This window comes from Bombina bombina, chromosome 1 (assembly GCF_027579735.1).
Source record: "Bombina bombina isolate aBomBom1 chromosome 1, aBomBom1.pri, whole genome shotgun sequence".
Lineage (NCBI taxonomy): Eukaryota > Metazoa > Chordata > Amphibia > Anura > Bombinatoridae > Bombina > Bombina bombina.
Window position 1 is genome coordinate 36,051,078 of NC_069499.1, and position 16,244 is coordinate 36,067,321.

Sequence of the window (16,244 nt, forward strand, 5' to 3'; positions counted from 1 at the left end):
CTTTATCTGGTCTGGGGTTGGTCTGGGATACCGTTATACTAAAGTCTGAGCTGATGGACAACATACTAAACTGTTTGATATAGTGAAGATATGAAAGGAAGTCCATGTGACCATTATATATAACCGTTGCCGTGAGCGTTCATGAATGCAGGCTTAGGAGAATGCATCCATCCAAGTGGAAAAAAATAAACTCCAGCTTTTTCATAAGCTATCGGCATCACAGAACAAATACAATTGGCTACAAAAATCTGGAAGCTTTCTGACACTGACATTAGATTGGAAGACAAAAAGAAAATTAGATTGCACTTTGGTAGGGTCTCCAATTTTTTAGTCAACTTAAATAAGTCAGATATTTCTTCTGTTAAGTGTGATCAGTCCACGGGTCATCATTACTTCTGGGATATTAACTCCTCCCCAACAGGAAGTGCAAGAGGATTCACCCAGCAGAGCTGCATATAGCTCCTCCCCTCTACGTCACTCCCAGTCATTCTCTTGCACCCAACGACTAGATAGGAGGTGTGAGAGGGCTATGGTGATTATACTTAGTTTTATATCTTCAATCAAAAGTTTGTTATTTTAAAATAGCACCGGAGTGTGTTATTACCTCTCTGGCAGAGTTTGAAGAAGAATCTACCAGAGTTTTTGCTATGATTTTAGCCGGAGTAGTTAAGATCATATTGCTGTTTCTCGGCCATCTGAGGAGAGGTAAACTTCAGATCAGGGGACAGCGGGCAGATGAATCTGCATAGAGGTATGTAGCAGCTTTTATTTTCTGACAATGGAATTGATGAGAAAATCCTGCCATACCGATATAATGTCATGTATGTATACTTTACACTTCAGTATTCTGGGGAATGGTACTTCACTAGAATTACACTGTAAGAAGTACATTAAGCTGTTTAATAACTAGAAATTATGTTTAACATTTTTGCTGGAATGTAAAATCGTTTTCATTTGCTGAGGTACTGAGTGAATAAATGTTTGGGCACCATTTTTCCACTTGGCAGTTGCTTAATCTTTTTCTGACAGTTTCTGTTCTCTCTCACTGCTGTGTGTGAGGGGGAAGGGCCGTTTTTTTGGCGCCTTTTCTATGCATCAGTTATTTCAGTCAGCAGCTCATTGTATTTCCTGCATGATCCAGTTCATCTCTACAGAACTCAGGGGTCTTCAAACTTATTTTGAGGGAGGTAATTTCTCTCAGCAGAGCTGTGAGAATTATAGTTGACTGTGATAAAAAACGTTTATTCTGTAATTGTTTCCTGCTTTCAGAATTTGTTATCTTTGCTATTGGGATTAAACCTTTGCTAAAGTTGTGTTGTTTACAAGGATTGAGGCTATAACTGTTTCAATTTATTAATTTTCAACTGTCATAGATTTTCTGTGCTTCTTAAAGGCACAGTACGTTTTTAATATTATTCTAATTGAATTGTATTCTAAGTTGCAAGTTTATTTGCTAGTGTGTTAAACATGTCTGATTCAGAGGAAGATACCTGTGTCATTTGTTGCAATGCCAAAGTGGAGCCCAATATAAATTTATGTACTAACTGTATTGATGCTACTTTAAATAAAAGTCAATCTGTACAAATTGAACAAATTTCACCAAACAACGAGGGGAGAGTTATGCCGACTAACTCGCCTCACGTGCCAGTACCTGCATCTCCCGCTCGGGAGGTGCGTGATATTGTAGCGCCGAGTACATCTGGCCGGCCATTACAAATCACATTACAGGATATGGCTTCTGTTATGACTGAAGTTTTGGCTAAATTACCAGAACTAAGAGGTAAGCGTGATCACTCTGGGGTGAGAACAGAGTGCGCTGATAATATTAGGGCCATGTCAGATACTGCGTCACAGGTTGCAGAACATGAGGACGGAGAACTTCATTCTGTGGGTGACGGTTCTGATCCAAACAGACTGGATTCAGATATTTCAAATTTTAAATTTAAACTGGAAAACCTCCGTATATTACTAGGGGAGGTGTTAGCGGCTCTGAATGATTGTAACACAGTTGCAATACCAGAGAAAATGTGTAGGTTGGATAAATATTTTGCGGTACCGACGAGTACTGAGGTTTTTCCTATACCTAAGAGAATTACTGAAATTGTTTCTAAGGAGTGGGATAGACCCGGTGTGCCGTTCTCACCCCCTCCGATATTTAGAAAAATGTTTCCAATAGACGCCACCACACGGGACTTATGGCAAGCGGTCCCTAAGGTAGAGGGAGCAGTTTCTACTTTAGCTAAGCGTACCACTATCCCGGTGGAGGATAGCTGTGCTTTTTCAGATCCAATGGATAAAAAATTAGAGGGTTACCTTAAGAAAATGTTTGTTCAACAAGGTTTTATATTGCAACCCCTTGCATGCATTGCGCCGATCACGGCTGCAGCGGCGTTCTGGATTGAGTCTCTGGAAGAGAACATTAGTTCAGCTACTCTGGACGACATTACGGACAGGCTTAGAGTCCTTAAACTAGCTAATTCATTCATTTCGGAGGCCGTAGTACATCTAACTAAACTTACGGCGAAGAATTCAGGATTCGCCATTCAGGCACGCAGGGCGCTGTGGCTAAAATCCTGGTCAGCTGATGTTACTTCTAAGTCTAAATTGCTTAATATACCTTTCAAAGGGCAGACCTTATTCGGGCCCGGGTTGAAAGAGATTATCGCTGACATTACAGGAGGTAAAGGCCATGCCCTGCCTCAGGACAAAGCCGAAACTAAGACTAGACAGTCTAATTTTCGTTCCTTTCGTAATTTCAAAGCAGGAGCAGCATCAACTTCCTCTGCACCAAAACAGGAAGGAGCTGTTGCTCGCTACAGACAAGGCTGGAAACCTAACCAGTCCTGGAACAAGGGCAAGCAGACCAGGAAACCTACTGCTGCCCCTAAAACGGCATGAATTGAGGGCCCCTGATCCGGGATCGGATCTAGTGGGGGGCAGGCTTTCTCTCTTCGCCCAGGCTTGGGCAAGAGATGTCCAGGATCCCTTAGCGCTAGAAATAATATCTCAGGGATACCTTCTGGACTTCAAATACTCTCCTCCAAGAGAGAGATTTCATCTGTCAAGGTTGTCAACAATCCAGACAAAGAAAGAGGCGTTTCTACGCTGCGTACAAGAGCTCATGTTAATGGGAGTAATCCACCCAGTTCCACGATCGGAACAGGGACAGGGGTTTTTCTCAAATCTGTTTGTGGTTCCCAAAAAAGAGGGAACTTTCAGACCAATCCTGGACTTAAAGATCCTAAACAAGTTCCTAAGAGTTCCATCGTTCAAGATGGAGACTATTCGGACAATTTTACCTATGATCCAAGAGGGTCAGTACATGACCACTGTAGATTTAAAAGATGCTTACCTTCACAAACCGATTCACAAAGATCATTACCGGTACCTAAGGTTTGCCTTCCTAGACAGGCATTACCAGTTTGTAGCTCTTCCATTCGGATTGGCTACAGCTCCAAGAATCTTCACAAAGGTTCTGGGTGCTCTTCTGGCGGTACTAAGACCGCGGGGAATCTCGGTAGCTCCATACCTAGACGACATTCTGATTCAAGCTTCAAGCTTTCAAACTGCCAAGTCTCATACAGAGTTAGTACTGGCATTTCTAAGGTCACATGGATGGAAGGTGAACGAAAAGAAAAGTTCACTCGTTCCACTCACAAGAGTTCCCTTCCTGGGGACTCTTATAGATTCTGTAAAAATGAAGATTTACCTGACAGAGGACAGGTTAACAAGACTTCAAAGTGCTTGCCGCACCCTTCATTCCATTCAACACCCGTCAGTGGCTCAATGCATGGAGGTAATCGGCTTAATGGTAGCGGCAATGGACATAGTAGAGTCTCCTGCCAATAAACATTCCTTCTCTGGATCAAGAGACCAGAAATTCTCTTCTTTGGTGGCTTTCTCGGCCACATCTGTCCAGGGGGATGCCATTCAGCAGACCAGACTGGACATTTGTAACAATAGACGCCAGCCTTCTAGGTTGGGGTGCCGTCTGGAATTCTCTGAAGGCTCAGGGACAATGGAGTCAGGAGGAGAGTCTCCTGCCAATAAACATTCTGGAATTGAGAGCAGTTCTCAATGCCCTCCTGGCTTGGCCCCAGTTGACAACGCAGAGTTTCATCAGGTTTCAGTCGGACAACATCACGACTGTAGCTTACATCAACCATCAGGGAGGGACATGAAGCTCCCTAGCTATGATGGAAGTATCAAAGATAATTCGCTGGGCAGAGTCTCACTCTTGCCACCTGTCAGCAATCCACATCCCGGGAGTGGAGAACTGGGAGGCGGATTTCTTAAGTCGTCAGACTTTTCATCCGGGGGAGTGGGAACTTCATCCGGAGGTCTTTGCCCAAATACTTCGACGTTGGGGCAAACCAGAGATAGATCTCATGGCGTCTCGACAGAACGCCAAGCTTCCTCGTTATGGGTCCAGATCCAGGGATCCAGAAGCAGTCCTGATAGATGCCCTGACAGCACCTTGGGACTTCAGGATGGCTTACGTGTTTCCACCCTTCCCGATGCTTCCTCGATTGATTGCCAGAATCAAACAAGAGAGAGCATCAGTGATTCTAATAGCACCTGCGTGGCCACGCAGGACTTGGTATGCAGATCTGGTGGACATGTCATCCTGTCCACCTTGGTCTCTACCTCTGAAACAGGACCTTCTGATACAGGGTCCCTTCAAACATCAAAGTCTAACTTCTCTGAAGCTGACTGCTTGGAAATTGAACGCTTGATTTTATCAAGACGTGGGTTTTCTGAGTCAGTTATTGATACCTTAATACAGGCTAGGAAACCTGTTACCAGAAAGATTTACCATAAGATATGGCGTAAATACCTATATTGGTGTGAATCCAAAGGTTACTCTTGGAGTAAGGTTAGGATTCCTAGGATATTGTCTTTTCTACAAGAAGGTTTAGAAAAGGGTTTATCCGCTAGTTCATTAAAGGGACAGATCTCGGCTCTGTCCATTCTGTTACACAAACGTCTGTCAGAAGTTCCTGACGTCCAGGCTTTTTGTCAGGCTTTGGCCAGGATTAAGCCTGTGTTTAAAACGGTTGCTCCACCATGGAGTTTAAACCTTGTTCTTAATGTTTTACAGGGCGTTCCGTTTGAACCCCTTCATTCCATTGATATAAAGTTGTTTTCTTGGAAAGTTCTATTTTTAATGGCTATTTCCTCGGCTCGAAGAGTCTCTGAGTTATCAGCCTTACATTGTGATTCTCCTTATTTGATTTTTCATTCGGATAAGGTAGTTCTGCGTACTAAACCTGGGTTCTTACCTAAGGTAGTTACTAACAGGAATATCAATCAAGAGATTGTTGTTCCTTCTTTATGCCCAAATCCTTCTTCGAAGAAGGAACGTCTACTGCACAACCTGGATGTAGTCCGTGCTCTAAAATTTTACTTACAGGCAACTAAGGAATTTCGACAAACGTCTTCTCTGTTTGTCGTTTACTCTGGGCAGAGGAGAGGTCAAAAAGCTTCTGCTACCTCTCTTTCTTTTTGGCTTCGTAGCATAATTCATTTAGCTTATGAGACTGCTGGACAGCAGCCTCCTGAAAGGATTACAGCTCATTCCACTAGAGCTGTGGCTTCTACTTGGGCCTTTAAGAATGAGGCCTCTGTTGAACAGATTTGCAAGGCTGCAACTTGGTCTTCGCTTCATACTTTTTCCAAATTTTACAAATTTGACACTTTTGCTTCATCGGAGGCTATTTTTGGGAGAAAGGTTCTTCAGGCAGTGGTTCCTTCTGTATAAAGAGCCTGCCTATCCCTCCCGTCATCCGTGTACTTTTGCTTTGGTATTGGTATCCCAGAAGTAATGATGACCCGTGGACTGATCACACTTAACAGAAGAAAACATAATTTATGCTTACCTGATAAATTCCTTTCTTCTGTAGTGTGATCAGTCCACGGCCCGCCCTGTTTTAAGGCAGGTAAATATTTTTTAATTTATACTCCAGTCACCACTTCACCGTTGGCTTTTCCTTTCTCGTTGGTCCTTGGTCGAATGACTGGGAGTGACGTAGAGGGGAGGAGCTATATGCAGCTCTGCTGGGTGAATCCTCTTGCACTTCCTGTTGGGGAGGAGTTAATATCCCAGAAGTAATGATGACCCGTGGACTGATCACACTACAGAAGAAAGGAATTTATCAGGTAAGCATAAATTATGTTTTTTCCCATAAATATCCATCAGAGGAGTTATCCTTTTTAAAGCACAAATGTCCTTTTAAAATCCAACTTAACTCCTTGAAATACTTCGGAATCAAATAAACGCAAGATCTGAACAAGTCGTTTGAGTTAAATTATGGTAAATTTAATATCAGAGTTCCAACACTTCATTTCTAGTTGGTAACCAAAAAAAAAATATCATGGTTGGGACGTATCCATGCAGTCAAGATGATGCTTTTACTCAAGGTTTTTTTTATATCCTCCAAACTTCCCACCCATGACACTTTAGCTCATCTTAGTAAATTACAAAAATGAATAAATACATACATTTTACGACTTATATGAACAATGTATACACACCTTAAAAAAGGATGTGGTGCGCAGCGGCAATAAGCGGCCTTCTAATTACCAAAACAAAGAGGATCCCAGAGAAGTATTTACAACCATTTTTGCCATAATAGCACAAGCTGTTTGTAAATAATTTCAGTGAAAAAGTTAGTGAAAAAGTGAACTTTTTTTTTTTTTTTTTTTATCGCATTTGGCGGTAATATGGTGGCATGAAATATACCAAAATGGCCCTAGATCAATACTTTAGGTTGTCTACTACACTACACTAAAGCTAAAATTAACCCTACAACCCCTTCACTGCTGGTCATAATACAAGTGTGTTGCGCAGCGAATGTAGCGGCCTTCTAATTACCAAAAAGTAATGCCAAAGCCATAAATGTCTGCTATTTCTGAACAAAGGGGAGTCCAAAGAAGTATTTACAACCATTTTTGCCATAAAAGCACAAGCTAAATGGTTTGGAAACTTGTACTTATTGCCCTATAACTTGCAAAAAAGCAAAGAACATGTAAACATTGGGTATGTCTAAACTCAGGACAAAATTTAGAAACTATTTAGCATCTGTGTTTTTTGGTGGTTGTAGATGTGTAACAGATGTTGGGTTCAAAGTTAGAAAAAAAAAATTCTCAATTTTTTCATCATATTTTATTAAAAAAAAATTATAGTAAATTATAAGATATGATGAAAATAATGGTATCTTTAGAAAGTCAATTTATTCGCAAGAAAACACATAAATTATGCTTACCTGATAATTTCATTTCCATCGAGGGGAGGAGAGTCCATGGCTTCATTCATTACTGTTGGGAATTTAGAACCTGACCACCAGGAGGAGGCAAAGACACTCCAGCCAAAGGCTTAAATACCTCCCCCACTTCCCTCATCCCCCAGTCATTCTTCCGAGGGAACAAGGAACAGTAGGAGAAATATCAGGATAGAAATGGTGCCAAAAGATAAATTAAATTTAGGTCCGCCCATCGGAGAAACGGGCAGGAGCAGTGGACTCTCCTCCCCTCGATGGGAATGAAATTATCAGGTAAGCATAATTTATGTTTTCCATCTAAAGAGGAGGAAGGTTCACGGCTTCATTCATTACTGTTGGGATCATATACCCAAGCTTTAGAGGACACTGAATGAAACCGGGAGGGTAAAAAGGTGGATCCTAATCTGAGGGCACCACAGCCTGCAAAACCTTTCTCCCAAAAACAACTTCTGCAGAAGCAAAAACGTCAAATTTGTAAAACTTTGTAAAAGTGTGTAAGGAGGACCAGGTAGCCGCCTTACAAATTTGCTCCATAGAGGCCTCATTCTTGAAGGCCCAAGACAAAGCCACAGTTCTAGTTGAATGAGCCGTGATCCTCTGAGGAGGCTTATGTCCCGCTGTCTCATAGGCCAAGCGAATCAAGCTCCTCAACCAAAAGGACAAAGAAGTAGAAGAGGCGTTCTGCCCCTTGCGCTTCCCTGAATATACTACAAAAAGAGATTTAGACTGTCTGAAATCCTTCGTAGCCTAAAGATAGAACTTCCGGGCACAAACCACATCCAGATTATGAAGTTATGAAGTAACCTCTCCTTGGAAGAAGGCTTGGGGCACAAGGAAGGAACCACTATTTCCTGATTGATGTTACGGTTAGACACCACCTTGGGAAGAAACCCCAAACCAGTGCGAAGCATCGCCTTATCCGCGTAAAAAAACTAGATCGAACAATGACCTGCTCCTTGCATCGGCAACTATCTCCTCCTCTCATGCTAGACTACAGGACTTCTGTCGTGCAGCACCTACCCTCTGGAATCTTTCTTCCTTTAAATGTTCCCTGACGACTTTTCTGTTCAGGGAAGCCTACCACCCAACTCAATAATAAATTAACTTCACTTACCTAACATTTCCCTCATCTAACTCTGTATTAACATCTTTACAAATCTTGCAGTCCTCACCTCCTGTTTCTCAACCTCCTACCCTTCTAGATTGTAAGTTCCCACGGGAATAGGGCCCTCAATCCCTCCTGTATGTGTTTGTAAATTTTGTCCCGTCTCTTACAAGTCTTGTGTTGTTTTATTTAAATGAATTGTATCCATGGACAGCGCTGCGGAATATGTTGTCGCTTCATAAATAAAGTATAATAATAATGAGGTTCGCAATGCAGCCAGCTCAGATACTCTGCGTGCCGATGCAATGGCCAACAGGAAGAGAACCTTCCAGGATAGAATCTTAATGTCAATGGAATGCATAGGCTCAAACGGAACCCTCTGCAATACCTTAAAGACCAAGTTTAAGCTCCATAGTGGAGCAGACTGTCTAAAGACATGCCTGATTCTAGACAGAGCCTGAACAAAAGATTGGATGTCAGGGAACTCAGCGAGTCTCCTATGCAACAAGACCGATAATTCTGAAATCTGTCCCCTTAAGGAACTGGCGGCAAGACCCTTCTCCAAACCATCTTGGAGAAAAGACAGAACCCTGTATACCTTAACCTTATGCCAAGGATATCCATGGTTCTCACACCAGGACAAGTAAGTCCTCCACACCTTATGGTAGATGCGTCGAGTGACTGGCTTCCTTGCCTGAATTAGAGTATCGATCACACCTTCGGAAAATCCTCTCTTGGCCAAGACTAGACGTTCAATCTCCACGCAGTCAGCCTCAGAGAATCTAGATTTTGATGTTGAAAAGGGCCTTGTTCCAGCAGATCCCTGTGACAAGGTAACGTCCACGACGGAGAGGATGACATCCCCACCAGATCCGCAAACCACGTTCTCCGCGGCCACGATGGCCAAGGCTCGCTCCTGTTTGATGCGAGCCACTACACGAGGTAGAAGTGGTAATGGTGGGAAAATGTAAGCTGGGCTGAATCCCCAAGGCACTGCCAAGGCATCTATCAACTCTGCCTGAGGATCCCTGGACCTCGACCCGTAATAGGGTAGCTTGCAATTGAGTCTGGTGTCCCCCACTTGAGACAAATCTCTGCAAACACTTCGGGGTGACGAGTCCATTCTACCGGATGGAAGGATTGCCTGCTGAGAAAGTCCGCTTCCCAGTTGTCCACACCTGGAATGTGAATCGCTGAGAGCGAGCAGCTGTGGGACTTCGCCCACTCCAATATCCGAGACACCTCCCTCATGGCTAGGGAGCTCCTCGTACCCCCCTGATGGTTGATGTAGGCCACCAAGGTTATGTTGTCGGTCTGGAATCTGATAAATCTGAACGCCCCCAGCAGAGGCCATGCCTTCAGAGCATTGTAGATTGCTTGGAGTTCCAGAATATGTATCGGGAGGAGAGACTGCTCCTAGGACCATTTTCCTTGTGCCATCCTGGCACTCAAACAGCTCCCCATCCTACTAAACTCACGTCCGTGGTCACAATCTCCCAGGACGGTCTCAAGAAGGATGTCCCCATGGACAGGTGCTCTGGACAGATCCACTAAGAAAGGGAAATCCGAGTCTGAGCATCCATGTATATCTGCTGTGGCAGATCTTAATGATCGCCGTTTCACTGTCTCAAAATTCACAATTGAAGAGGTCTGAGATGGAACCTGGCAAATGGAATGAAGTCTATGCTGGAGACCATGAGTCCGATCACCTCCATACACTGAGCCACCGAGGAGCTTGAGTAGGACTGAAGGGCAAGACAAGATGACGCAATCTTCCGGCATCAATGGTCTGTAAGAAATATCTTTATGGACATAGAGTATATAACCGTGCCCAGGAACTCCACCCTGTTGCTGGGAACCAGAAAACTCTTTCCTGAGTTGATCTTCCAACCGTGAGATTGGAGCAAAAGAAGAAGCGCCCTCGAATGATCCTCTGCGAGATTGAGCGATGGTGCCTGGACTAGGATGTCATCCAGATAGGGCGCCACAGCAATGCCTCTGGATCTGGCCACCGCCAGTAGCGCCCCCACAACCTTTGTGAAGACTCTTGGGGCTGTCGCCAGACCAAAAGGAAGGACCCCTGGGCTGGGCCGCCATGATACACCCTACGCTTGCACTTAGCAGAACGTGGTAAGGCATGGATCACTTTCGATACCGCCATTTGCAGTTGATCCGCAAAATCTGAAGGCCAACGAATCTCTCCCGCAGGAGTAATGGTTGGATCCTGGGGCGCTGCATGTGCAATTGGAGATGGATGCAGGGCACACACCTCACGGGACTGGGAACCCTAAGAGGTGGACGGCTCAGTAGTACTAGACATCCGTTTGCTTTTAGATGTTGTAACTTTACTAAGGTATGTGGAACATAGTTGAGCAGGCTGATCTACCAGAACCTCCTCACAATAAACACAGGAATAAGACTTTGTTAAAGAGGGAGTACCCTCTAACGCGTCAGAGTCCTCCATAGCTTGCGCCTTTATTATGGACTAGATTAACCTAATAAATAGGCACCTTTAAACCTCCAATGGCCGGGGCACTCACTACCTCCTATGACCCGGACTATATAATTCGCTTTGTCTCCTGCGCCGCTGATCAAGAGGAAGAGAGATAGCCACACCCGGTCACATGGAATGCCCAACAGGACCACCCTGCCAAAGGAGAAAACGCGCCAAAAACGGCCACGCCATACTCCAGTAAGTCACCTGAAAGTTCCACACATTGCCAGAGCCTCATTTCCCACATAACGCAGCAATGACACAATAAACAATATCATGTATAAACCCCCCTGTTCAATAATCCCCTTTCCAGGAATATTAACGCTTGATTCTTAAAAGATAAAAGGTGTCACACTGTGACACTGTCTTCCGTGTTATCATTATGTAATAAAAAATTAAACGATTTTACCAGAATCTACGCCGTGGAACAGGAACACGGCCCTTCAAATGTGACAGGTTAGTAGCCTCGCTCCTAACATGGACTTGAGTGTAAAAAGCAGGCAGAGAAACTCGTCAACGCTGATTGCTTGTGGATCTGTTAATATGAGTCGGGATGGTTTCACAGAAAGACTCTCCCTGCATCTCCGGACTCTAACTTTCGCCCAGGCTCACACTGAGAGGCTGACAGGACTACTTAAAACTCCGGTCCCAATGCGGAGTACTACCCTCCATAAGAGACTACTCTGATCTTCGGCACTTTTCTGCCATCCTCCTGTGACGAAAGGCAAAGAATGACTGGGGGATGAGGGAAGTGGGGGAGGTGTTTAAACCTTTGGCTGGGGTGTTTTCGCCTCCTCCTGGTGGCCAGGTTCTTAATTCCCAACAGTAATGAATGAATCCGTGGACTCTCCTCCCCTTTAGATGGAAACGATATATAAAATGTGTGGGTACAGTAAATGAGTAAGAGGAAAATTACAGCTAAACACAAACACTGCAGAAATTTACAAATAGCCCTGGTCCTTAAAGTGAAAGTCAATTTTAGTATATAAGAATAAGGCTATTGGTTAATCTAGTATAAACTAGTATAGTTCCTAAGTAATTTTTTTATATTTACAACGATTTTGGTAATATGGATGAAATTGTGATATTACTTTTAGCTATGTTCCTACGCCCCCTCGCTTTCTTCCTGGTTTATCATTCTTACTCTGACTAGCGGTCCCACCTGCAGTATACGCCAGGAAGCGTGCTAGTTCTCGACAACCTAATTAATAAAACAACATCACGATCTCCGCTAAAACAAACCATGAATCACTAGATTCATTCTTTACTATTTCAGCGGAGATGGTCCATAGTAGTGTGCTCCGTGTGAGGGAGAAAGCAGTGATGAAACTCTGGGATTCCATTTGTTAACAATGCGCATGAACGAGCTTCTAAATACAGACGAAGTTCGGAGTTAGCCGCATGCGCATTTCAAACAGGAGGCATATATTGAACTGATTAAGACGCCACTGGGGGAACCAATCAGATCAATATTGATCGAATCGTCATAGCAAAGGGAAAAAAAATTTTTCAAGCGGGTGGAGGATCGGCGAGTCACTTGGGCTAAATGATTGTGGAAAAAAATACATTTACAAAACGATTACAAAAAAATGATGAAGTAAGGTTTATTTCTCCTATGCTTTTATTATCTGATTAGCCATTAGCCTTAGTTTACTTTTTCTTTAAGGGTAAGAAATTGAAAAATGGTCTGGTCCTTAAGGGGTTAAAGAAATGTAGAATAAAGAGAGTTGGGATAATCACTATACATTTAATAACATAACCATCTTTATGTATAATTTCCTCTTTCTTACACTGATCAATGTCTTTCAAATAGACGGGTTGTGGTTAATACATCTTTATCGTGGTTAGTGTATGTTTAATGATAGTCTATGTTTAATGACGTTGTTTGTTCTTCATTAAAGGGCTTAATCTGTTAATTGACAGAAAACGGAATATATTATTATTGAGTCAATGTATTTTTCTTCAGCAATGCCTTGCTTTAGCTATAAAGCCTCTGGGGTCAATCCTCGTTTTTATCTGGACTTATTGGGATATGGACACAACTTCATCTGGAAGAATAACATGGATGTTTGTTGAACTATATGCTATGCATGTCACTATTTGCTTACTTCGCAGACTCTGTAGGAAGTTGTATTTGAATAAGCCTATGTTCTGTATTTTGACTATATACTCAATAAAAAAGTAAAACAAAATCAGAAGCAACAAAGATTATATAACAGATTTTGCAAAGCAGGCACAGGAGAAATAAACCAGACAATATGTCTAGTATATGTTAGCAATAAAGCCTTTATTGCAAAAGGTTTGAATACAAAATGTATGTAGAAGTGCCGTCCCCAAAGGAAGTATAGTCCCTGAGTGAGGATTCTACATATTATAAACTATAGGAAGCTCTGTATTTATACTTCCTGTGAACCACAATATAACAAGTGCTATTATACTAGGATATCTACTTATGCTTCATAAGAGGGCTTTTAGACACTAAGGGGCCAATTTATCACGGCCCGAATTGGGCTAAATACATCTGTTTCCGCACAAACCTTCAGGCTCGCCAGAAACATTTATCGATGTCTGGCGGACATGATCGCTACAGCAGATCATGTCCGCCAGACACTTGATAAATCGGCCCCTAAGGGACTTGTCAGCATTCTGACCAAAAATAGATTTTTTTGCAGAATAATATGAAAGGTTTATGCTAGAATACAATAGCAGCAGTGCATAACACAACTTAATCTGTCACCCTGGTAGAGGATTATTGTATAGTATACTAATGGGTAGCAGCCGTCTGTCTTGATACCTGAATAGTAGAAAACGCGCAAGAAAAAAAAATGTTTTTATGGCATACAAATGACAAAAGCTGTCATGTTCTTACATGTGACATTCTAAGGTTTTTTATTTTTATATAACAATAGTGTGTTTACAAACATTTTCAAATAATTGGTTCTCCTTTTAGTTAGTTTTTTGTTTTATTATAGCTTCAAACCTTTTTTTCAAACCTTCAGTCCTTGTACATTTTTTTTTTTTAGGTATTCGCAGTTAAAGCAGATCAATCATATAAAATGCCAACTGAACGATGCGCACGGCTTATTTTAGTTACAACTGCAAATGATCTGAAGGAATCCTGGATTTCAGACCAGCCATATTTGATGATATGTTACCTTTGGCAATACGCACCTACATGGGCATGGTGGCTTACTGGAAAAATAGGCCAGAAAAGAATAGAAAACTTCAAGAGTGGAGTGGTATGTATAATTTTACAGAGTAAGACAAGGGGCTCGATGAACTAAACCTCTCCTCTCAGGTGAGATGATCTAAGAAGTCTTGTCAGTAAGGCGAGACCCCTCAAAGAATTTAGATGGGGGGAGACTCCTATATTAAAATATAAGGCCTAAAAAATCACAAAGATTTTGTGTGATTTCTCTCCATGGCGGCTAGTTTTTGATCATCAGCCCCAATGAGAGTTGAGTTTATACATTTTTGTAAGTAAAAACTTCAAGAGACTATTTTGGTTTGAAATTAGTTTTTTTTGTGCATCATGTATTCTTTGTCGTAGTTACAGTGGGTATTATGAAGAATCCCCCCTTGAAAATAATCAAATTTAGTTAATTTGCATCCTGAAATAAAGACAGAGACAGTTTTTGTTTCTCCAGTTGTAATAACTCAGTGCAACTTATGACATCCAAGTGAAAGATATAACACCAACATGTCCGGCAAAAATAAAGACAATTCAAAAACAGAATCACTGACTTGAAAAAAGGATCACCCCCGCCTAAAATTACTTGTAAACTCAATCAGGTGTAGCTAATCACCTTCTCAACGGCACACACAAAGCCATTTGACCTTCAACTGGGATCAGCTGCTGGCATATTGATTAGCACAGTATGAAAATAGCTTTCCTGGAGCATCTCAGTCCCTGGTAGTGCAACTAAAGCAAACAATCAACTATGGGTGGCAAGGCACTGTCAAAAGATCTCCAGGATAATGTAGACAGGCACAGGTCAGGAAATGGATACAAGAAAATATCAAAGGCTTTATCAATGCCTAGAAGCACAGTGAAGTCTATTATTAGAAGTGGAAGGTATTTGGTACAACACAGACCCTCTCTGGATCAGGATGTCGCTCCAAACTGGATGAAAGAGCCAGGAGGAAACTGGTCAAAGAAGCTACCAAGAGGCCCCATAGCAACTGTGAAGCAGTTGAAGGAATTTATGACAAAGAGTGGTCATTGTGTGGATGTGACAACAATATAACAAATTTTCCACAAATGTGGCTTGTATGGTAGGGTTGCAAGAAATAAGCCACTCCTCAAGAAAGGCCACATGCAGTAACGACTGAGCTTTGCCATAACACACCTAGGAGATTCTGAGGCCACATGGAAAAAGGAGTTATGGTCAACTGAGAGTAAAATTTAATTATTTGGCCTCAAAACCAAATTATATGTCTGGAGGAAATCTAATACAGCTCACCATCCAAATAACACCATACCTACAGTATAGCATGTAGGTGGTAATATCCTGTTATGGGGTGTTTCTCTGCAGCAGGCCCTGGAGCACTTGTCAGGATAGAAGGTCTAATGGATGGGGCAAAATACCGTCAAATTCTTGAGGAAAATCTTCTGCCATCTGCTAGGAAGTTGTCAATGGGAAGAAAGTTTACCTTTCAACATGACAATGACCCAAAGCACACAGCAAAAATGACCACACAGTGGTTGAAGGAAAAAAATGTGAATGTCCTTGCATGGCGTAGTCAGAGCCCAGACTTAAACCCCATTGAATATCTGTGTCATTACTTAAAGATTGCAGTCCCCAAACGCTCACCATCAAATGTAACGGAACTGGAGCAGTTCTGCAAAGAGTGGGCAAATATTGCACAGGCTAGATGTACAAAATTAGTATAGATATATCCCAACAGACTAAATGCTGTAATTAAAGCAAAAGGTGGTTCAACAAAATACTGACACAAGGGGGTGATCCTTTTTCAAACACAGTGATTCTGTTTTTGAATTGTCTTTATTTTTGCCTGACATGTTGGTTGTATATCTTTTACTTCGATGTTATAAGTTGCACTGAGTAATTACAACTGGATAAACAAAAACTGTGTCTGTCTCTATTTCAGGCTTCAAAGCAACAACGTGTGATTATTTTCAATACCCACTGTACAGTACTTTCAAGCTGGTTGGTAGATGCAGACATTTGTGCTACATTCCATTTCAAAAAGTCTATTACTGTCTGTGTGTGCATGTATCTGTCTATTACTGTCTGTGTGTGCATGTATCTGTCTATTACTGTCTGTGTGTGCATGTATCGGTCTATTACTGTCTGTGTGTGCATGTATCTGTCTATTACTGTCTGTGTGTGTGTGCATGTAT

General features: G+C 42.2%; 1 protein-coding gene across 1 annotated transcript in view; it reads left to right on the plus strand.

The window, feature by feature from the left end:
* DHRS7 (dehydrogenase/reductase 7) overlaps window positions 1-16,244 on the plus strand; it is a 103,101-nt gene that overhangs the window by 83,109 nt on the left and 3,748 nt on the right. Inside the window, exon 6 of the mRNA XM_053697301.1 lies at window positions 13,903-14,118. Coding sequence (XP_053553276.1) covers window positions 13,903-14,118 — 216 coding nt within the window. The remainder of the gene's footprint in view (window positions 1-13,902; window positions 14,119-16,244) is intronic.